The sequence below is a fragment of the Piliocolobus tephrosceles genome, chromosome 15 (genome assembly GCF_002776525.5).
Source record: "Piliocolobus tephrosceles isolate RC106 chromosome 15, ASM277652v3, whole genome shotgun sequence".
Classification (NCBI taxonomy): domain Eukaryota; kingdom Metazoa; phylum Chordata; class Mammalia; order Primates; family Cercopithecidae; genus Piliocolobus; species Piliocolobus tephrosceles.
Genome location: NC_045448.1, coordinates 48,678,194 through 48,703,173, shown reverse-complemented (window position 1 = coordinate 48,703,173; position 24,980 = coordinate 48,678,194). Strand labels below are relative to the sequence as shown.

The 24,980-nt window shown below is 37.3% G+C and overlaps 1 protein-coding gene and 1 long non-coding RNA gene across 7 annotated transcripts in view; both read right to left on the bottom strand.

Moving 5' to 3' along the window:
* Positions 1-8,387: 8,387 nt before the first annotated feature.
* LOC111550456 lies at positions 8,388-12,745 on the bottom strand. Its single transcript, XR_002734037.2, has 2 exons — positions 9,296-12,745; positions 8,388-8,508 (listed from the first exon to the last, which is right to left on the bottom strand). It is a non-coding gene; the product is annotated as an uncharacterized LOC111550456 (long non-coding RNA).
* A 284-nt stretch (positions 12,746-13,029) lies between these two features.
* The window catches only part of FOXN2 (forkhead box N2), a 72,773-nt gene continuing 60,822 nt past the window's right edge, over positions 13,030-24,980 (bottom strand). For 5 of the 6 annotated variants that reach the window (XM_023223838.2, XM_031934155.1, XM_023223836.2 and 2 more), the window contains one exon: positions 19,216-23,597. In XM_023223838.2, the coding sequence (XP_023079606.1) occupies positions 23,074-23,597 (524 nt within the window). In that variant the 3' untranslated portion in view covers positions 19,216-23,073. Of the gene's footprint in view, positions 13,598-19,215; positions 23,598-24,980 lie in introns of those variants that run through there. The other variant, XM_031934156.1, reaches the window with a different exon arrangement.

Here is a 24,980-nt window from a genome sequence, read left to right as displayed (position 1 = left end):
CAGACAGTGTGAGGGTTAAATGTTTTAAGATTCTCTTCCACTGAAGGCTGGATCTTGTTGCCTAGTGACTGCTGCGTTGCTTGCTGCTGTCACTCACCTTGTCTCCAGAGTTATCCTACTCTCATAAGGAAGGTTATGATTGGACAAAGGTGACATCATAGCAAATAAAAGAATGGCATCTCTTTGTCAAGACAGCACCAATAAGATGACTCAAGAGTTGGTAGCAAAGTGTTTCGGTTCCTTTGTTTCGTTTCTTTAACATAGAGCTAATAAATTTGATGAAACATTTTCTCCATTTCTTTCAGAACCAATAATGCAGGTATTAGTAGTGGATTTTTGCCCATAAAAATATTTTTTGACAGCATATGGATTGTCTTCACATCCATTTAATCAATCCTAGCCCAGCCAAAGCCATTCCCTGCCAAGCACTTGGTCAGCACTCGAGAAGCTGAATAGATTACAGGCAGAAAATGACTAGCTGGCAGCTCATTATCACACCATTGGTTACAGAGTGGAATTTCACACAGGGCAGGTTCTTCTTGGTGCTTATCTGAGAAGTATCTAAAGTGGTTCCAAAGCATCAATTTCAAGGGCAGCCTTATAATAAGACTTCAGAGTACATACATGAGGCATCGAAAGAGTAAAAGAAAAAAAAATCGATTAAAGTTGAAAACATATCTACTTTTAAAATCAAGCAGTTGGAGAAATCTCACACATTTTTAGATAATAAACAAACATACGTTCTTCGATTACTTTTGAATTGACTTCACACATTTTGCAGTGCTTTGAAAATCAAGCCTGATAGTCTTATTTTATTTTTAAATTTATACCATGTACTCTTGAATATTTCAGCTATTGAAGATATTAGTCATGCAATTGCAGTGTTGGTTGCAGGTTCATTATTGCCAAGCTGCTATATTAAATCATCTGTTAAATGCTTTCTTTTCTTGGTAAATATTCAGGATACAGCATAGCCACAGCTGCTATAATTGAATAATTGCTTCCAATTAATGCTCTATTTCAAAAGCTGCAACTCCATATAAAGCTTATAGTTGAGTCGTAACAAAGGCAAACCCCCAAGGGAAACAGAAGAGAGTGAGAATTCCTTTCTGCAATTCTACTAGAAAGCAATTAGAGAGAGAGAGAGAATACTAATGAATTATATATGGCCATGCTTTTACCTCCGCTGATAAAGAGCCTGTAGTATATCAGCTGAAATGTGTCCGTACACCATTGCCTCTTCCAACAGCTGGCTGAAAGTATTTAAACATTGCAATTTCTCATTTGAATAATCAACGATTGTTCTTAAAGTGGATTAAAGCTGACCATACATTTCCTGGGGGAAAATTCATTTAAAAGAAGGGAAAGATAGTAGTTACATAGAATCAAATTACAAGGAAACACAGAATTATCATCAAATATTTTCATTCGAGAAAAAATTTATATTTTAAAATATAAAAATTCAGAATGGTATGCAAGTGAAGACAGAAAGTGGGTGGGAGTCCTTTAAATTAAATCAATATGATGTGAGGGGAAGTTGTAGGAAAACTTCCTACTGCTTCTTGTTCATTTGACTAGAAAGACACCAAAACATCTGAGTTCTTAAAGTGTGTGCTGGCTGGCAGTTACTTGAAAGATTAGTAAGTGTTTCAGCTAAATTATGTTGTTGTAGAATTGATAGTATTATAATTTGATCAAGATTCAGCTTTTTACTTACTTTTACTCTACTTATTAAGAGATGCAATACTGTAAGCAAGACCTCAAGAGAATGTTTGAATTGCTTAATGAAATCTATCAGATAGGCTAATTATAATGTTACTCTTCTCTGTTCCCTTAATGTCCTAAAAAACTTGGATGGTTTAGTTCCAATTACATTTAAAAGCAGTAAGTATATATTTTAATATACTTTTCAATAATGTAGGCTGACCTTTATACAAATGAGAATAGGTAAGATTTTACCCTATAAAACCATTTGTTAATAAAGTAATCTTTGGGAGGCCAGGGCAGGAGGATCGCTTGAGGCTAGGAGTTCAAGACCAGCCTGGACAACACAGTGAGATCCCATCTCTACAAAATAAAAAAGAAAATAAAAAAGAAATTAGCAGGGCATGGCAATGCATGCCTGTAGGCCTAACTACTCAGGAGACTGAGGTGGGAGGATTGCATGAACTCAGGAGTGTGAGGTTACAGTAAACTATGATCATGCCCCTGAACTCCAGCCTGGGTGACAGGGCAAGACCCTATCTCTAAAAAAAAATAAGTAAATAATTAAATAAGGTGCAGTAATATGGATACCAGTTTAGAGAAACAACTCCATCTTTCTTAACTTCCTGGATTATATGTTTCGTGATGTAGGAGTTATTTTGGCTTGAAGGGTAACTGTAACAGCTTATAGTACATAGGATATACTGTTTTGTCAGAAGGTATTTGACCAAGATTTTGTATTTAAGATTTGCTATGAGCAATCTTCGAATCTCATGACACAATAGTGACTCTTTGAAATGTACATTTGGTTCCTTGCTCCCCTGATCTTAAGTTCTAAGTTCTTACCACAGCCCCTGCAGAGGTCCACACATGACATGGTCCCTGGAACCTGAATGTTTCTCAGTTGTCATCTCCTACCAGTCTTTCCTTCGCAGTTTCCTCTGGGTACAGTAGCTCCTACTCTTGCAGTTCCTGTGAACACATCAAAGGGCTGCATTTCCTTTACCTTCCCTGGTTCCTGCCTAGAGGCTCCTCCTCTAGATACTGGCAGACAGGCTTCTGCACATCATTCTGTTCCCTGCTCTGCTCAGATGCCCAACTCATCTAAAATAGCAACTGTCACCGTGATTCTACTTCCTTTTCCTCACCTTATTTTTCTTCATAGCATTTATGACTTCTGATATTTTATTTCAATTTCTTATTTTGTCTATTATCCTCCCACTAGAATATAAGCTCCACGAGGGCAGAGACTTGTCTGTTTTGTTCTCTACCAACTGCCAAAGCCCAATACAGTGGTGGGGCTTTAATAAGTGCTTCATGTGCTGGGCGTGGTGGCTCACGCCTGTAATCCCAGCACTTTGGGAGCCAAGGCAGGCAGATCACCTGAGGTCAGGAATTCGAGACCAGTTTGACCAATATGGAGAAACCTCGTCTCTACTAAAAATACAAGAAAACTAGCCGGGCGTGGTGGTGTATGCCTATAATCCCAGCTACTTGGGAAGCTGAGGCAGGAGAATCGCTTGAACCTGGGAGGCAGGAGGTTGTGGTGAGCCAAGCAAGATCGCACCATCGCACTCCAGCCTGGGCAACAAGAGTGAAACTCCATCTCAAAAAGAAAAAAAAAAGTGCTTCATGTTCTGGCCGGGTGCGGTAGCTTATGCCTATAATCCCAGTGCTTTGGGAGGCCGAGGCAGGTGGATCACTTGAGGCCAGGAGTTCGAGACCAGCCTGGCCAAAATAGAGAAACCCTGTCTATACTAAAAATACAAAAAAAAAAAACCACACACACACACAAAGCAAGCAAGCCAGGCATGGTGGTGTGTGCCTGTAGTCTCAGCTACCTGGGAGGCTGAGGCATGAGAATTGCTTGAATGTGGGAGGTGGAGGTTGCAGTGAGCCAACATTGCAGCACTGCACTCAGCCTGGGTGACAGAGGGAGACCCCATCTCAACAACAACAACAAAAAGTGCTTCCTGCTGATTTGTTTAGCAAATTAATCAGTGGCCAAACTTGTTCTCATGCTTGTATATTCCTATAACCCAGAGGCGGTAAAGCCTGGTAATTAAGGCACAAATTCTGGAATTAGACTTGTTTTTTTTAATCATTTACTAACTAGTGTAACCATGGGCAATTGAAACTCCTCCAGTCTGCGTTTCTTCATCTATACATGGTAACATTTACCTCATTAACTTCATAGTGTCAATGTGAGGATTAAATGAAATAACAAACAATATATAAATTCTTGGCTTGGTGATTGCCCTGCTTGGCAAGTGGCAAGTGGTAAATAATCAGTAAGTAGTACTTATTCTTCCATTCCATTCCATGTATTCTCTTTTTTTTTTTTTTTTTTTTGGAGTTGGAGTCTCTCTCTCTCACCCAGGCTGGAGTGCTGTGACATGATCTCAGCTCACTGCAACCTCCATCTCTCAGATTCAAGCGATTCTCCTGCCTCAGCCTCCCGAGTAGCTGGGACTACAGGTGCCTGCCACCATGCCTGGCTATTTTTTGTATTTTTGGTAGAGATGGGATTTCACCATGTTGGCTGGGCTGGTTTCAAACTCCTGACTTCAGGTGATCCTTCTGCCTTGACCTTTCAAAGTGGTGGGATTACAGGCGTGAGCCACTACACCCAGCCTACATTCCATTAATATTCTTAATGAAGTTTTTTTTTTAAAAGGCCATTAAACTTCTAGTGACTGATTCCCCACATCCACCCAACCCTCCTCACCTTTTAATATTTCTTTCTTTTTCTTTTTTATTTATTTATTGAGACGGAGTCTTGCTCTGTCCCCCAGGCTGGAGTGCAATGGCACGATCTTGGCTCACCACAGCCTCTGCTTCCCAGGTTAAAGCAATTCTCCTGCCTCAGCCTCCCAATTAGCTGGGATTACAGGTGCACGCCACCATGCCCAGCTAATTTTTGTATTTTTCGTAGAGATGGAGTATCGCCCTGTTGGCCAGGCTGCTCTTCAACTTCTGACCTCAGGTGATCCACCCACCTCAGCCTCCCAAAATGCTGGGATTACAGGTGTGAGCCATCGCACCCAGCCACGTTTTAATCCATCTCTATTCTACATGGGAGTCATTAGTATGACTTGAAAGTTTTTTTATTCAACCATCAGCTCTGAAAGTAATAGAAATTGTCCAATTTATTTCAATTTTTCATGGTAATAGCAAATTTGTATTATTTCTCTTACTCTACAGGTCAAGCAGGACAAATTGTTTTTGTTTTGCAGACACTGAATTAGAATACCAAGAAGCTCTTCTCTTCTCCCTTCTGCTGTATGTGCATGATTCTTAATGCTCCACACCCAAGCCTGGGTCCTAGGCAATCACTGATCTGCTCTCTGTCACTGTAGAGAGGATTAGATTTGTCTTTTTAAAAATTTCATGTTAATGGAATCACATATGTGTGTTCTTTTGAGATTGGTTTCATATACATTGTATCAGCAGTTTGTTTCTTTTTATTTCTGAAAAAAAATTAAAAGTTTTTTGTTCCATTGTAAGAATTCAGCATTATGTGTTTATTCACCTTTTCTTTTCTTTTCTTTTTTTTTTTTTAATTGTTATTTTGTTTTGTTTTGAGATGGGGTCTCAGTATGTAGCCCAGGCTGGAGTGCAGTGGTGTGATCACGGCTCACTACACAGCTACTCCTTTGTCTCCTGAGTAGCTGGGACTATAGGTACACAACCACCATGTCTGGCTAATTTTTAATTTGTGTGTGTGTGTGTGCTATCTAATAAATCTTTGCCTGCCTCAAAATCAGAAGGATTTTCTCTTATGTTTTCTTCTAAAAGTGTTACACTGTTAGCTTTTTTTTTTTTTTACATATATGTCTGTGATTGATTTCAAATAAATGTTTATGTATGGTGAGAGGTAGGGGTCAAGGCTCATTGTTGATATATATCTAATTGTTCTAGCACCATTTGTTGAAAAAAAAGTTATCCTTAATCCTTTGAGTTAACTTGGTACTTGTCAAAAAACAGTTGCTTATGTATATGTGAGTTTTTATTTTCTGAACTATTCTGTTCCATTGATCTATATATTGAGATTTATGCCAATACCATACGGTTTGGTTTTTGTAGCTTTATAGCAAATTTTAAAGTCAGGTAGTATAAGTCATCCAATTTTGTTTTCCTTTTTTCCAAAAAATTTTTGGCTATTCTGTCATTTGCATTTCTATACAAATTTTAAAATCAGCTTGCCAATTTCTTCAAAAAAAAAAAAGCCAGCTAAGATCTTGATTGAGATTGAATTGAATGTATAGATCAATTTAGAAAGAATCGACATCTTGACAATATTTAAGTCTTTGAATCCATGGACACAGTGTTTATCTGTCCATTGATTTAAATCTTTTAAAGTTTTGTCAGCAATGTTTTGTGGTTTTCATTCATTGTACATGTGTTGCACATATTTTGTTAAATTTATCCCTTTGTATTTCATTTTTTGTATGTTACTGTTAATGGCATTGCTTCTGAAATTTTAATTTTCCAAAAGTTTGTTGCTAATATAAATACAATTGATTTTTAAAACACTGACCTAGTATCTTGTGGCATTACTAAATGTACTTATTAGTTCTAATAGCCTTTTATAGATTCCTTAGGAATTTTTACATACATAATCATGGTGCCTGTAAATAAAGATGGTTCTATTTCTTCCTTTCCATGCTGTATGCCTTTTATTTTCCCTCCTGCTTCTCTTTTTCCTCCTCTTCCTCCTTCTTTTTTAGTTTTTGACTTTATTGCAGTGGCAAAGACCTCCAGAACAATATTGAAAAGAAGGGGTGAGTATGGACATACTCGGCTGGTCCATTATTGGGAGAAGGAGGAGTCAGTCTCTCACCATTCAGTATAATGTTTACTGTAGATTTTCAATAGATGGCTTTTATCAGGCAGAAGAATGTCCAGAACTGTGAAGGGTGTGAACTTTTATATTACTTTCAAGCTAACAGGCTAGCCTGCAATAGTTTCATGGATGCTGGCAAGAGACATCAGACTTCTGGGTCAAAGACCAAAGAATTTATTATAGCTCAGCAAGCAACATCAGCTTCATGATCACATTGGTTCTCATCACTCCTTTGGGGCTATGCGGAGTAGCCCACTTGGAGGCTGCTTAGGAAATCCAAATTTTTGCAAAGGGTACAAGCAAACTTGTCCAGCCTTTGCCCCAGAGGAAGCCATTATCTTTATGATACTGGACAGCAAACAAACTTGTCATCTGCTCTGGAGAGAGATACTGTATCTACTTTTCATGGCTGTTTTCTATACAAACATCCTTGAAAAGATAGTCTGGAAAAAAAACTACTGCCAGTGCCTCTATTTGCAAGACATGAAAAAATGTGACACTCTCTTTTGCACTCATTAGGATGATTATTATGAAAATAAAACACTTAAAAACAGAAATTAAGTGTTAGGATATGGAGAAAGTAGAACACTTGTGCATTGCTGGTGGGAATATAAAGGGTCTAACTGCTGTGGAAAGCAGTTTGGCAGTTGCTCAGAAAGTTAGACACAGAATTCCCATATGATCCAGCAATTCTACTTCTAGATAGATCCCCAACAAACTGAAAGCAGGGACTCCAACAGTCACTTATACATCAATGTTAATAGCAGCATTATTCACAAGAGACAAAAGGTGAAAACAACCCAAATGTTCATCAACAGAAGAATGGATGAACAAAATACATTGTATACAAACAATGGTGTTTTATTTAGCCTTAAAAAGAAATAAAATTTTGACACATGCTACCACATAGATGAATCCTGAAAATTTTATGCCAAGTGAAAATGAGCCAGACACAAAAGGGAAATTATTGTATGATTGATTGCATGTACAATGAGGTACATAGAATAGGCACACTCATGGAGACAAACAGTAAAAAGAGGTTACAGGGGTGGGGCAGGGAATGGAGAGTTACTGTTCAATGAATATAGTTTCTGTCTGGGATGATGAAAATGTTCTGGAAATGGAAATCGGTGATGGTTGCATCACATCATGAATGTACTTAATGTTACTGAATTGTATGCTTCAAGATGATTAAAATTTTATGTTACATATTTTGCTAGAATTAAAACATTGCAAAACAAAAAAAGACATCCATAGAAAATTGTCTTCCAATAAAAACACTTCCTTTAATTTCTGGTTTGGTTAGAATTTTTGTTATGAATGATACTGAATTTTGTTAAAAGCTTTTCTATCTATTGAAATGATCATATTTTTTATTTTGCCGAGACCAACTTGGTCGTGGAGACCCTAACCCAGTGGCACTGGAGGAATTAAAGACACACACACAGAAATATAGCTTGTGGAGTGGGAAATCAGGGGTCTCACAGCCTTCAGAGCTGGGAGCCCTGAACAGAGATTTGCCCACATGTTTATTGACAGCAAGCCAGTAATAAGCATTGTTTCTATAGATTACAGATTAACTAAAAGCATTTCTTAGGGGAAATAAAGGGATGGGCGAAACAAAGGGATGGGTCTGGCTAGTTATCTGCAGCAGGAACATGTCCTTAAGGCACAGATCATTCATTCTATTGTTTGTGGTTCAGGAATGCCTTTAAGTGGTTTTCTGCCTTAGGTGGGTCAGGTTTTTCTTGCCCTCATTCTGGTAAATCCACAACCTTCAGCGTGGGCATCACGGCCATCACGAACATGTCATAGTGCTGCAGAGATTTTGTTTATGGCCAGTTTTGGGGGCCTGTTCCCAACATGCCTCCCTTTTTTGTTTTGCAAAGTGATAAAAGCAAAGGCAGCTTTGTCACAGTGAGCTACTTCTCACAGAAGTCGGGATCCGCATCTGCAGGCTATACAAAGATAAACAACACAGATTAATAACACAATCATTATTGAAATCACAGAGCTTCCAAGTGTTTTTATGCATTTTAATGGGTTACTAGCTGCTAATCTGTCTGCAGCTCCTTCAAGCACTCCAGTTTCTGGCATTAAGGTCAGGTGTGCCTGGGATGCTTTAAATATTAGTTTTTAAAAAATTATGCAATATCCAAAGACAAGTGTCCTTCTAGATGCTCTTTTATTGTTTCCCAAATTTTGATCTTATTAAGAGTTTCCACAAATCCTCATGTTTAGCTCCTACAGCAGGCCATACCATTTGAGGTTGAGGTGCCACTATAATGCCATGTTTCCAGATTAATAGGAACTCTTGCCATACTTCTTACCATTTCTACCATGTCTACCATCTGACCATTTTGTTCAGACCAGCTGAACATAGTGTGGCCATGGCATGCAGACTGAGTGGTGCAACTTAAGATAAACATCCCCTTAGGGGAAAAATCTATAATGATTCCATAGGAATCACTGAGCAGAACCTCTGCCTGTTCTGCAGTGCAGTCTTCCTAAACAAGTATGTTCATTTTGTCTGGCCAGGTCCAATTCTGTTTACAAATAGGTTTTTGAGGGCGGTATGCCTCAATTATAGGAGCAGATTTATTATGGTAAATAATGAGATCAGAAAGCATGTGTAAATGTGTCATAGAGTGATTACATCCAGGCATTATTGCCAGCCAAGATTGATAAATATGCCCAATAAGTATAACTGTACTCTGTGTCAGCCTTTGCTGAAGGAATACTCACAGCAATGGTGATCACCGCTATCATAGCTATCATTAAATTACTCGTTGTGACTGGTTGTCCACTTTTCCTCAGGTTTTCTTCCACCATCTGTGACAGCTTCCTGATCTGTCCCCAAGTAGATGGCTGTGTTCGATGGGTGTTGCTCGTGACAGTTGGGGTCCTCCTCAGCATCAGTCTCGACATGGCCGCAACGGGGGGGTCCTCAGGATCCTCCTGGAATCTCTTCCTCGGCGTCTGGCTCATGATAAGTCTTCAGCTGTCTTGATGCTATCCAAATCAGCTGCACAAGCATAACCTCTATCCCAAGTTATTATTTTACTTATTTCCCAACTTTTTGTTATTGGATCTCTCCACCAAACCAGTTGTTCTGCTTCTGTCTTTGCAGCTGGTTTCTGTAGATGTTGTTCAGCTGCTGATAACATCTGGCTTTTAGGCAGGCTCAAAAAATTTAAAGTGAATAATGCTAGATTCAACTGTGTATGGGCTGTCCCATAATCCCTATTTCCCCCTTTCTGTTTTTGCAACTGCTGTTTCAGGGAGAGATTCATTTGTTCTATAATGACTTGTTCTTGAGAATTATATGGGATGCCAGTAATGTGTTAATATTCTTTACCATTACTAGACCAATGTGTAAAACATTCTCAGCACCTTCAATTGGTTTAAATTTAGTTATTCTAGGGAGGATCCAATCAGTTAATTTCAAAAATTGAAACAGTTTCATTTTAGGAAAATGATTATCAAGAATACACACAAAATCAACTAAATGGGTTTGCCAAGCAAGACTATTTATAAAAGCTTGCTGTATTTGTGCCTTCATGAGAGGGACAATAATTTTTCCAGGATCATATCCATGTAATTTAACAATCTGAGTTCTCCCATTTCCTATCCTAGTAGTGATTTGATCCAAATAAGGAGTTAGAGTCTGTGAATTAGTATGTGAAAGAAAAAGCCATTCTACTAAGTACTGCTCTTGGACAATAACACCAGTAGGTGAATGCTGAATTGGAAAAATTAGCAAATCTAGAGTCTTCTCTGGATCTATTCTATTTATTTGAGCCTTATGGACTTGCTTTTCAAGCAAATGTAACTCTGTCTCAGCTTCTTTTGTTAATTGCCCAGGGCTAGTGAGACTAGGATCTCCTCTAAAGATAGAAAATAGATTACTCATGGCATAGGTAGGAATGCCTAGAGCAGGTCGTATCCAATTAATGTCTCCTAGTAATTTTTGAAAGTCATTTAATGTTTTCAATTGATCCCTATGTATGGTTACTTTCTGTGGCACTATTGTAGTGTCATTTACTAAGGTCCCCAAGTAGGAATAAGGAGTAGTAGTCTGAATTTTGTCAGGAGCTATAATTAAACCAGTGCAAGAAATTGAATTTTGCAAGTGATCATAACATTGGAGTAATATTTCTCGAGTGGGGGCAGCACAAATTATATCGTCCATATAACGAATAATGTAACACTGTGAAAATTTTTTACAAGTAGGTTCAATTGCTTGCCCCACATACGTCTGGCAAATTGTTGGACTGTTTAATGTGCCTTGTGGCAACACTTCCCAATGAAAATGCTTAGCAGGCTGCAGGTTGTTTACTGCAGGAATTGTAAGTGCAAACCATTCACAGTCTGCTCAGCTAAGGGGATAGTAAAGAAACAGTCTTTTAAATCTACAATGATTAAAGGCCAATTTTTTGGAATTGGCCAAAAAGAGCAGGAGGAGGCAATCCTGGCTGTAATGTCCCCATAGGTTGTATAACTGAATTATTGGCTCTAAGATCTGTCAACATTCTCCATTTACCTGGTTTTTTCTTAATTACGAAAAGCAGAGAATTCCAAGGGGAAAATGTTGGAGCTATGTGTCCTTTTTCTAATTGTTCAGTAATTAAGTCTTCTAAAGCCTCCAGTTTATCTTTACTTAGCAGCCATTGTTCTATCCAAATTGGCTTATCTGTCAACTATTTTAAAGGTATAGGTTCTGGAGGCTTAACTATGGACACCATAAAAAATGATATCCTAAACCTTGGTGGGAATTTTGTCTTTCCGCTTGAAGCAGTTCCTTCAAATCTTGCAAATTTTTTCCTAGTCCCATACCAGGGACATACCCCATTTCATGCATCATATGTTGACTTTGAGGGCTATATAATTGTTCTGGAATTAGAACTTGTGTTCCCCATTGTTGTAATAAATCACTCTCCCATAAATTTATAGGTATAGAAGTTACAATTGGTTGAATAGTCCCAGGTTGTCCACTGGGCCCTTCACAACGCAAAATATAACTACTTTGATATTCTTCAGGGGCTTTACCAGCTCCAACTATGTTAAAATGAGCAGGTTGAATTGGCCAGTGGATGGCCAGTGCTGTAGAGAAATGGTTAAAATGTCCGCTCCTGTATCTACCAAACCTTTAAATTTCTTTCCCTGATTAGTTATTTCACAGGTAGGACATTTATCAGTAATTTGATTTACCCAATAAACTGCTTTGCCTTGGTTATTTGTGCTTCCAAATCCTCCTGTTCATTTAATTTCACTTTTCCCCATTTCCACATACAGCATAATCAGGAGCTGTGCTATATGCTCTCCTGGCTCTGCTTTCCAGGCAACAGAAGTAGATATAGCAATGTCAATTTCCCCATTGTAATTTGAATCAATGCCTCCTGTATGTATTTGTACTCCTTTTAAATGTAAACTAGACTTTCCTAGAAGTAATCCTATCATACCCACTGGCGAGGGTCCATAGACTCCTGATGGGACCTTTTGCGGGGATTCTCCAGGCAAAAGGCTCACAGCTTTCATGTAGCATAAATCTACTGCAGCACTACCGGCTGTGGCAGGGGGCAGACATTGTACAGGGGTGAGGGAATCACCTGAGCCGGTAATGCCCTGGTTTGGAACAGGGCCTGGGACAGGCCCCCCATGACATTTCCTGAAATGAGGTTCCCATCTTTATCAAATTTAGAATGACACCGATTAGCCCAATGTTTTGCTTTTTTACATTTTGGACATTCTTCAGGCTCAGCAGTTTTCTTTTTTCCCCTATCTGGTAGCCTGACTCACTGATTTTTTCTACATTTTTTAGCATGCCCATGCTTCCCACAGTTAAAACAGTTAAAAGCTCCAGGAAATGATGTATTTCCTTTATCCATTCTCAGTCCTGCCATTGCCTGGGCTAGCAGAGCAGCCTGATGCAGATACCATCACAGGCCTTGATATAATCAACTAAATGTGCTTTCCCTCTAATAGGTTGCAGAGCAGCCTGGCAATCGGGATTAGCATTGTTGAAAACTAATAACCGCACCACTATATCCTGAGCAGCCAAATCTGCAATCTGCAATCACCTTTAGTTTACTTTAGTTTAGTTTAGTTTTGTTTTTTGAGATGGAGTCTCACTCTGTCCCCCAGGCTGGAGTGCAGTGGCACAATCTCGGCTCACTGCAAGCTCCACCTCCTGGGTTCACACCATTCTTCTGCCTCAGCCTCCTGAGTAGCTGGGACTACAGGCACCCGCCACCACCCTCAGCTAATTTTTTTTTGTATTTTTGGTAGAGACGGGGTTTCACCATGTTAGCCAGGATGGTCTCAGTCTCCTGACCTCATGATCTGCCTGTCTTGGCCTCCCAAAGTGCTGGGATTACAGGCATGAGCCACTGAGCCCACACCCAGCCTGCAATCACCTTTTTAAGAGACTCCTGTAACCGAGCTAATTTAAAAGACAAAGGTTCATATGTAGCTATAATATTTCCCTGTTGATCTGGGGCGTGTATTCTAACAGGGAACTGCCAAGCCTCTAAATCACCCTCTTCTAGCTTGCTGGATTCCTGCCTGAATAGAACTGAGAGTGGTCACTCGACATGCTGCTCGAACAGTCACTGGGGCAACTACCTTTTGCCCAGAGTCCTCCGGAAAAGAAAGATCTGGAGGGTCAGGCCACTCTTCTTCTTCAAAATAAGGAGGGGGTGCAGAAGGGTAGGAATGAACCTCTCCCTCCTTTGCCAGTTTAGCTTTAGCTGGCAAACAAACCTGCTGTGTTACTTCATTATACTCTCCTTCCTCCTCATGATCAATGTGAAAAGGTTCCAAGGTGGAATGAACCAGAGCCCACACTTGTCCCATTGTTACCCTGATGCTTCCGAGCTCCCCTTCTTACTCACTGTGGGGATTGCTTAAGATTACTCAGGTGTCCTCCAGCTTAGTTCCATGTTCTCCAACTGTCGCTCTGGTAACCGTTCAACCTGGGTTTGAGCCCCACATATGGACACCGCTTGACAAGACCAGCTCAGTCATGGAGACCCTAACCCAGCGGCACTAGAAAAATTAAAGACACACACACAGAAATAGAGCTTGTGGAGTGGGAAATCAGGGGTCTCACAGCCTTCAGAGCTGAGAGCCTCAACAGAGATTTACCCACATACTTATTGATAGCAAGCCAGTGATAAGTGTTGTTTCTATAGATTATAGATTAACTAAAAGCATTTCTTACAGGAAACACAGGGATGGGCTGAAACAAAGGGATGGGTCTGGCTAGTTATCTGGAGCAGGAACATGTCCTTAAGGCACAGATCACTCATGCTATTCTTTGTGGTTCAGGAATGCCTTAAACAGTTTTCCACTCTGGGTGGGCCAGGTGTTCATTGCCCTCATTCCGGCAAACCCATAACCTTCAGTGTGGGTGTCATGGCCATCACGAACATGTCACGGTGCTGCAGAGATTTTGTTTATAGCCAGTTTTGGAGCCAGTTCCCAACATTATTCTTTTGCCTCTGTTGATATGGTGAATTATAATGATGATTTTTAATATTGAACCAACTTGCACTCCTAGGGCCAGCCCCATTGGTTATTGTCTCTTTTGTATATTACTGAATTTTATTTGATTATATTTTGTTAAGAATTTTTGTGTCTACATTCGTGATGCGTATTGGTCTGTAGTTTTTTGGTAATGTCTTTTTTTTTTTTTTCCCCTGTGAGACCGAGTCTCACTCTATCACCCAGGCTGGAGTGCAGTGGTGCGATCTCGGCTCACTGCAGTCTCTGCCTCCCGGGTTCAAGTGATTCTCCTGCCTCAGCCTCCCAAATACCTAGGATTACAGGCATGTGCCACCACACCTGGCTAATTTTTGTATTTTCAGTAGAGACAGGGTTTCGCCATGTTTGTCAGGCTAGTCTTGAACTGTTGACCTCAAGCAATCCACCTGCCCCTACCTCCCAAAGTGCTGGGATTACAGGTATGAGTCACCGCATCCAGCAGGTAATGTCTTTATTCAGTTTTAGTATTAGGTTAATGCTAAACCTATAGCCTCATAAAGCAAGTTATGACATATTTTCTTGTCTTCTTTTTTTCTTATTGCTTTTAAGGAATTTGGGTATAATGGTATTATTTCTTCCTTAAATAATAAATATAATTTATGTGAAGCCATCTGGACTTGGAGCTTGCTATGAGTTTTTTTTTTTTTTTTAAACTAGACTTTTTAAAGAGCCATTTTAGAGTTAAAAAATTTGAGCAAATAATACAGATACTTTCCATATGCCCCCTGCCTTGCAGTTTTCCCTGCTGCTAACCTCTTACACTAGTATGGTACATTTGTTACAATTATCGAACTGCTATTGATACATTATTATTAACACAAGTTTATACTTTATTTAGGTATTCTTAGTTTTTAACCTAATACCATTTTTCTGTTCCAAGACCTCATTCAGGATACATCCCATTTAGTTGCTGTGTCTCTTTAGGGTCCTCTTGGCTATGAAAGTTTCTCAGATTTTGATTGTTTTCAATTATCTTGACAGATTTGAGGAATACTGATCAGGCTTGTTGTAGGATGCCAAGCTACTAGAATTGGTCTGATCTCTTTTTAAAAATTAGGCTATTAGTTTTGAGAGGCAGATCACAGAGGTAAAGTCCATTTGTATATAATATTAACAACACGTGCTATCAACATGAGTCATGACTGCTGATGTTGACCTAGGATGCCTGACTGAAGTAGTGTCTGTCAGGTTTCTCCACCATGAAGGTACTAACCCCATCACTGTCCCTTCCACACTAAACTCTGGAAGGAAGCCCTTATGCAAGCCCACATTTAAGAAATGGGAAGTTATGCTTCCTCCTTTAGGGTGGAGTAGCTGTATAATTTATGTGTTATTCTTCTGCATGGGAGATTTGTCTCTTTTCCCTCATGTATTAACATATTCAATCATTTATTTATATCAGTATGGACTCATAGATATTTATTTTATACATTAAGATATAAGACTACATTTGTTTTGTTTTGTTTTGTTTTTGAGATGGAATCTTGCTCTGTAGCCCAGGCTGGAGTGCAGTGGCATGATCTTGGCTCACTGCAACCCCTGGTTCCAGCAATTCTCCTGCCTCAGCCTCCTGAGTAGCTGGGATTACAGATGCGTGCCACCACACCCAGCTAATTTTTGTGTTTTTAGTAGAGACGGTGTTTCACCATGTTGGCCATGATGGTCTTGAACTCCTGACCTTGTGATCTGCCCTCCTCGGCCTCCCAAAGTGCTGGAGTTACAGGTGTGAATCACTGCACCCAGCGAAGACTGCATTTTTATTTTGGTGCTCATATTGTTCTAGCTTTGGCCATTGGAAGTACTTTCAAGTGCCAGTTGTTTTAGGTTTTGCTTTTTAATTAATAGACTTAATTTTTTTGGAGGAGTTTTAGGTTTACAGAAACATTGAGTGGAAAGTACCAAGAGGTCTCTTATACTCTCTTTTGTGCCCCCTACCACAGCCCCAGTTTCTCCTATTATTAATGTTTTGCATTAGTATGGTACACTTACAACAATGGATGAACCAATATGAATACATCACTAGTAACTAAAATCCATAGTTTACATTAGGGTTCACTCTGGTTTTAATTTATGTGGGTTTTGACAAATGTATAATGATATATACACACCATTTCAGTACATAAAGGATAGTTTTACTGCCCTAAAAAGCCCATGCTCCCCCACAACCCCTGGTAACTACCAATCTTTTTACTGTCTCCATAGTTTTGTTTTTTCTAGAATGTCATATACAGCCATGAGCTGCATAATGATGTTTCAGTTGAAGGCCAGGACAGACCACATAGACGACAGCGGTCCCATAAGATCATAATGAAGATGAAAAATTCCTATCACCTAGTGATGTCTTAACCCTCATATTATCATAATATATTCTGTGTTTATGGTGATGCTGGTATAAACAAACCTACGGCACTACCAGTCATATAAAAGTATAGCACATAAAATAAGGTACAGTATACTTGAAAATAAATGACTATGCTATTGGTTTATATATTTACTATACTTTTTACCATTATTTTACAGTATACTCCTATTAAAAAAAAGAAAACCTAACTGTAAAACAAACTCAGGTCCTTCAGGAGATACTCCAGAAAAAGGCATTGCTATCATTGGAGATAATAGCACCACACATATTATTGCCCCTGAAGACCTTCCAGTGGGACAAGATGTGGAGGTGGAAGACAGTAATATTGATGATCCTGACCCTGTGTGGGCCTAGGATAATGTGTGTGTTTGTGTCTTAGTTTTTAAGAAAAATGTTTAAAAAGTAAGAAGAAAAACTTGAATAGAACAAAGCTTATAGGACATGAAGAAAAAATATTTTGGTACAGCTATACAATGTGTTTGTGTTTTAAGCTGTGTTATTACAAAAGAGTCAAAAAGTTAAAAAAAATTAAAGTTTATAAAGTTACAGTAAGCTAATGTTAATTTACTATTGAAGAAAAAATTTTAAAATGAATTTAGTATAGCGTAAGAGTAGTGTTTATAAAGTCTACAGTAGTGTACAGTAATGTCCTAGGTTTTCACATTCACTCACCACTCACACTCACTGACTCACCCAGAGCAACTTCCAGTCCTGCAAGCTCCATTCATGATAAGTTCCCTATATAGGTGTACCATGTTTTATCTTTTATACTGTGTTTTTACTGTATCTTTTCTATGTGTAGATATGGTTAAGACACACAAATACCATTGTGTTACCATTGTCTACAGTATTTGGGGCAGTAACATGTTGCATAGATTTGTAGTCTATGAGCTATAGGCTGTCTACTATATAGTCTAGCTGTGTAGTTGTGTAGTAGGCCATACCATCTAAGTTTGTGTAAGTACACCCTATGATGTTCCCACAATAAGAAAATTGCCTGACACAGAAGGTATTCCTGTTGGTAAGCGACATAAGATTGTAGTTGGAATCACAGAAAAGAGACTTCTAAGGCTCAGTAAGTGAACCTTTCAACTAAGTCAAAGATTGGCTTCTTTCACTTAGTAATATGTGTTTAAATTTCCATCATAGCTTGATATCTCATTTTTTCGTTTTTGTTTAATTGTGGTAAAATATATGTAACATTTACTATTTTTGTGTGTACAGTTCAATAGTGTTAAGTATACTTACACTGTTGTGCAAAAAATCTCTACATCTCTTTCATTCTGCAAAACTCAAAATTCCATGCCCATTAAACAACTCCCCATTCCCCTCTTCCTCCAGCCCCTGGCAAACATCTTTCTCCTTTCTGTTTCTATCAGTTTGACTATTGTAGGTACCAGTAGTCTTTTTTTCTTTTTCTGACTGGTTTCACTTAGAATAATGTCCTCAAGTTTCATCCATGTTGTAAAGCTTGTGTCAAAATTCCCTCCCCTTTTGAGGTGAAATAATAATCCATTGTATGTGCCATATTTTATTCATTCATCTATTGATGAAAATTTGTGTACCTTCCACCTTTTGGCTATTGTGAATAATGCTGCTCGCTTTCAATTCTTTTGGGTATGTGCCCAGAAGTAAAATTGTTGGTCTATTTTTAATTTCTTGAGGAACTTCTATACTGCTTTTCAGTGACTGTACTATTCTGAATTTCATACTGCTTTCCGTAGTGGCTGCACAAGTGTTCCAATCCTTGCCAACACTTGTCATTTAGTTTTGGTGGTGTTTTTAACCTTTGAATAGTAGCCATTCTAGTGGATATGGGGAGGTATCTCATTATGATTTTAATTTGCATTTCCCTAATAATTAGCGACGTTGAGGATCTTTTGATGTTCTTTTTGGCCATTTATGTATCTTCTTTGGGATGTCGATAGCTTTCAAAAAAATTGCTTTATAACAGTCTGCTGTCTGGATGTACCAGTTTATACATTTGCCTACTGAAGGACATCTTATTTGCTTCCAAGTTTCGGCAATTATGAACAATGCTGCTATAACAATTGTGTGCAGGTTTTTGTTTGGACATGTTTTCAACTCATTTGGGTAAGTATCAATGAGTATGATCTGTTTTCTTTTCTGGTGAAGTGTCCGTTCAGGTATTTTGCCCATTTTTAGATTGGGTTTTCTTATTGTTGCCTTTTAATTCACCAAAGTTGTTGAATTTATTGGCATAAAGCTCTTGATGACTTTTTTTTTTTGAGACGGAGTCTCACTCTTGTCACGTAGACTGGAGTGCAGTGGTGGGTTCTCAGGTCACTGCAACCTCTGCCTCCCAGGTTCAAGTAATTCTCATGCCTCAGCCTCCTGAGTAGATGGGATTACAGGCGTTCACCACTATACCTGGCTGATTTTCGTATTTTTAGTAGAGATGGGGTTTCATCATGTTGGCCATGCTGGTTTCATATTCTACTCCATTTTTCCCAGTTATATTTCAAAATATTTCAGATACATGTAAATTAACAGGAAAAGAAGTTCAACTTTAGGAAGACAGTAATTTAATTAATGTTGTTTTAGCTTTCAGTAATTAAGATAACATCTAAAAACCATAAGAAAAACTTAAAAAATTTTTTTTGAAATTCAACTGTATTTTTCATTTCCCTAACTCTAATTTGGATGGAAAGTATGTGTAGAAGTATAAGCCATCACATCTGCCCTACCACCCTTCTCCTGTCCCCACCCTATCCTACAAAAGATCAGAGCACAAAAAAATGTTATAAAACAAATTTATTATGCAATACTTTGTCATAATGAATTGCATCTCTTTGGTAAAAATAAACTTTATAAACATTTTAATAATCAGAGATTAGATACAAAAACTAAGCATTTGTAAGTTGTTTTTAATATGAGCAAAGACTGGCAACTGAAAAGTGGTTCACTTGTGACTGGTCATCTACTGGCAGTTATAACTCAAACTGGGACAATTTTTATGCTACATCAGAAAAGAGGATAAGGAAACAGTTTGATAACAAATTTGTTGAATCAGAAAGCATTCTTACACTTTCATTTAAAAATAAATAATAGTTAATCAATTGGCAATTATACATTTGTATACACTATATGATGGCAACATAATACTTTAAAATTAAGCACTTAGTTTAATAAGAAATGTACAACGATTTAAAAAATAAGTTTTGACAATGGCACTGGCAGTTAGATGCAAAGAATATGCTTTAAGAAAAAAATGGCAGGTATAACATTAAAATACTCTAATTCGCCTTTCAATAAATATTTTTACTACATCATTAACATACTGAAGTAAACTTGGTTTAAATCAAAGCTTACACATTTCAAACTAAAAAAAAAAAAAAACCTGTAAGATATATGTAAACCAGAAAGCCTCAAAGTTTCTTAGATAAATGCTATGATCTTCACAAAAGGGTGTTAAGTTGTTGCAGTATTTAAGACAATGGTCTTTACAGCTTTGTGAAGTATTCACATCTGTTGCTTAAATTGCTGGGAAAGGCCTCCTGGTCTACCAAGACACATACATTCCCTCCTTAACACATTCTTTAGTTTGACTTTGTGCTAAAGTATATTTAACTGAACATCTAGTATGAGCCCTTTACATAATGCCTCCGAAAGTAGCAAAAGAAAAAATATATATACTAAACTTTACTATATACAAAGGAATCCAAGTTAAAAGAAGTCATGCTGGCTATGAGGACAGGAAAAGCTTTGAAGGTGGAAAAAGGGAGGTGATCCACCTTTTCCATGAATTCAGGTAATCTGTTTTCTTTCTCTGAATTTGAAAAGTAAAATAATAACTGATTTAGTAATATATTGCACAAAAAACTTCAAAAATATATATTCAAGAAACACTGCTTCTGTTTGGGATGTGAAGATGAACAATCGTGCTGAATCAAAGCTTTTTACTAGGGATCTATTATAAACTGGAATCAGCTGCAACAAAACATTCTTTTGACGCAAGGCAAAATATATGTTAGCTTATATCACAGTTTTAGGATATGTTGGAAAACATGTAATCACCTTGGAGTTTCTAAATTGACTTTATTATAGGAAAACTTGTATATTATCGGGAATACAATTTCCAGGCCATAGAACTTGGAATGATTCTACTTAATTATATGGTTACTAGTCATGTTTCTCAAAACACCTGAGGAATGAGAGCATGTTCTCAATGGAAGTAGTAACTGGAGGACCATAATTTAAAAGGTGCTTCCCCTGGAAAATAGCTGGCTTGGTATGTTAGCAAGTGGAAGGTGATGCACTAAATTAAGTTTAAGAAACTGTAAAATATTGTGTAATCTCTCCCTGTTAGCTTTCAGTGCAGAAGTGTTTATCGTCCTTGCTAGTGATGAATATAACTTAAACATGTAAATTCGTGGGAAGAGTGAATTAAAAAGAAGAGAAAAATCAAAAGATATAAAGAATTACTGTTACATACATCAAGACAAAATAACTGAAGATCCCTATTAGAGCTGGAACTAACTCTGCTTCTCTTAGATGACTTTCCTTTTCGTATAAAGAAAGAGTAATTGTCTCATGGACAGAAACCAGGTAGCACATTTGTGATACAGAATTTCAGCAGAACAAAATAAATTGGTGCCAGATCACTGAAACACTGTTCCTAAGGTCTATCCAGAAGGCTATGGTAAAAACTTAAAAATAGTTATTAAAATGATGTGTGTAATCTCTTTATTATTTACACTGTGGTTAAAGCATTTTTGGGTTTTTGGTGTTTTATTCACTGTCTATAATAAAAGTTAACTTGGTTTAGCCATTTTCTGTAGATGTGATCGATACGAAGAAAAAACCCAAATACCTCATCCTGCATGCTTAAGGGTTATTTTTCATTATTAACAAATTTAAAAATTACTACATTTTGATAGCACCAATTCATTAATGTGGCTATCCAGGTTAAATTAAACATGGAAATGGAACAGAGAACATTAATACTGTTATCCCTGACTTAAAGTCTTGTCAATTGAAAAAAAGAGTTTTTAAAATCATTTTTCTCATTTGACAGTTTTGCCAAAATAAAAATTAAAAGTTAAAATATCTGTCTCTTAAAAAATGCTTTATAATCATAGAAACAGCTGAAAACAGCAAATCAACATCATGACCTTGACTGTGCATGTGTGTATATGTATGTGTACATATGTATACAATCTATCAGAATGATGAAAACAAGGTCATTGTCTATGACTTAGGATGTAGCATAAGACTGAACTTCTGGAAAGTTGCTTCCATCATTGTAAAAAACAAAAACAAAAAAAAAAGATACAATGATTAAGTGTAGTTTAGCATCCTGTTGTTTCTGAATAATCTAATCAAATTATACAAATGATACTATGAAAAACTGTCTCATATAAGCAGACTGTTCAAATAAGATACTCAAAGCACTTTTGGAGTAGTACCAGAAAATCTTTTTCTCATGGATCAATGGCACTCTAGGTTATTACACTGCCTCCTCAAAAGGGTGTATTGCATAAGATCTAATTTTATATGAATTTTGAAATTCGTGAAGGTAATTTTGTTTGTAAAATTGCATTAAATCTGTTAAGATTTAATTTGTTATACTTATAAATTTAATTCATACAAAGCTTGGACAGAAGTTTTTTCCTAAATGACCTACTTTATGATACATATGCAATTAGTACTCAGAATGTTTCATTACACTCCATTCCTATTACAAGATTCTCAGAATGCAGTACATGTGGCAGGCAAATGAAAGATTCTCTTATTACAAGTGTGTCAAAATGGGTGTACTCCATAACACACTTAATTGGCTATACCTCTCACTGGATAACTTATACTCAACAAAGGCAGCTAGTGGCTAAAACTTAATGTTTGCAAAGCACTTTGGGTAAGAATAAAAGGCCCCAATAAATGCTATGCAGTATCTGTGAAGTAAAAACACTTCAAAGCTACCATTGTAATAGGAATTGGGAGTGTTCTTGGATGAAATAACACCACAAAATTGTCTTTTCTAAACCTTAGAACTCTTTGTTGCATTCTCTACCTATGTAACCAAAAGAAACTTTTTCTAAACATCAGGATGTTTTTCAATTTATGTTTGTCTTTGCCCACACCACAACAACAAAAAAATTAAAAACAAATTAAAACAAAGTTAAAAAATTTCAATCTTATGTTACCGGATTGTGTGTCAGGAGAGAAGTATATGAAAAATACATTAGCAAAATTTTTAGCTGGTTCAGTAACTATAGTTACAGATTGGAAAAGAAAATGAAAAAAATGTATAGAGTTGCCAAATCTTACATTCTGACATATTAACAGAAGAAAGGATTTTTGTCCCACAAGTTTAAGATAGAGGCTGGGGATTTTCTTATACAAAAATTTCCAAATCTTGGAGACACTTATCACAAAAATTATGCTTTCAGGACTTCACATCATATATTTCTGATCAGGCATGATCCTAACAGCAATTGTTTAATAAAAATTTTAAAAACCAAAAACCAAAAATGTTTTGAAAGAAATAAGTAATTCGCATCCCTTCCCTACCCTAAAACTAATGAAGTCCATTATGGCTTTGATATCCCTTGTAAAGAATTAAGTGAAAGAGTATTGCCACACTTAAGTATTTCTATTTTTTCCGTTGCTTTTGATTTTGTGTCTTTGCAGTACTTATTAGGGAACCTAAACATGTACGAATTCCAGCAAGGTGGAGCAGAGATCCAGCTGCTTCTTTGAGCTCCTCATCAATTTCTTGACATGTCTGTTTTCGCATCTTTTTGCCTGACTGACCTTTTTCAGAGATTTTTGCACAAGGCTGCGATGCATAGCCACTGTCTCCAAGAGGATCATCTTCATAATCAACATCTGTATCTTCTTCACTGTGAAATCCTTCACTGCCATCACTTCCCACATGGCTATTCTTTGGGATAAATTCATATACCTCATCCACAGAAGACAGGGAAGACACACTAGACCTGGATGCACAACGCTGTGCTGCCATGCTACTTGCACTGTAATTGTGATCTTCTTTTGGATCAATGCTGGTGGCTAAAGAATCACTCTCTTGTAATCGTACAGCACTGGGATGATGAAATGCATTGCCGTAACTCCTCTTTTTTTGTAATGCTGTTTTAAGAGGAAGAGGTTTCTCACCTGTGGAAAATAAAAGTTCCATCAATAGGTCAAATGTGTTTGGTTGCAAAAACAGACCAATTTTAAACTACTACATTACTCTTGAGCAGTAAATGTTTTAGATTAATGATGCTTTGTAGATTTTTTATTTTTTTACCCAGATCACATCATTCTGCAAGCATTAATCTGAAACATTAAAAAAAAAAATTTAACAATGTCTTGACTTTTCCATAGAACATATAACTATTTTGAATTGCTTACAAAGAATGCCTCAATATGAATGTACCACTGTTTAATCACTTCTGTGTTAATATTTAGCCTGTTTCCAATTTTTCATTAGTATAAATCATGCTGCAATACAAATCCTTCTGGATGCCTTTTCTTGAATATATGCAAGTAATTTTTCAAAAGAGATATGAAAAAATTGCTAAGGGATATACACATTTAAAATTATAATTGGTATTCTCAAATTGCCGTCCAAAATGGTTTTACTCCCAACAGTGTATGATAGAACTTATTCCCTACTTAACACCATTCTCAATTACTTAAATTTTTTATAATTTTATGGACAAAAAAGTTATCTCAATATTATTTCATTTTGTGTTTCCCCAATTTCTAGAGAAGTTGCACATCTTTTCACATGTGTATTGCCCACATATATTTCCTCTTCTAAGATCCAGCTAGTCATACATTTTGCTGACTTTTCGGTTGAACTGTTTTCTTATTTCTTACTTGTAGAATCCTTTTATGTATATACTTGATGTTAATCCTTTGTTATATAAGGAAAAACACGTCAGCATTTTATGTCACTTTTCTTAGAAGTATTTTGTTGTCAGACGCTTTTCTCTCTTTTTTTTGGGGGGGGGGGACAGAGTCTCACTCTGTCACCCAGGCTGGAGTGCAGTGGCATGCCCATGGCTCACTGCAACCTCCACCTCCCAGGTTCAAGCAATTCTCCTACTTCAGCCTCCTGAGTAGCTGGGACTACAGGCATGCACCACCACATCTGGCTAATTTTTGTATTTCTTGTAGAGACAGTTTTGCCACGTTGCCCAGGCTGGTCTGGAACTCCTGGTCTCAAGTGATCCACCTGCCTTGTCCTCCCAAAAGTGCGAGGATTACAGACGTGAGCCACCATGCCTGACCAGAATGCTAAAATTCTGATGTTTTATTAAATTTACCCATTTTTTTCCTTTATGGATTTTGCATTTTGTATCTTAAAGTTTTTCCTAGTCCAAGTTCATAAATATATTTTACTTACTATATTTTCTTGTTTATAGTTTTCATTTTTACTTTTAGCTCTTCGAGCTCATTTTTCTAAATATATTTTTCTTCATTTCTTGGTCAATGTAAGAAAAATCACAGCATTAACTTCAATCTCTCAATTGCTCACATAAATTAATG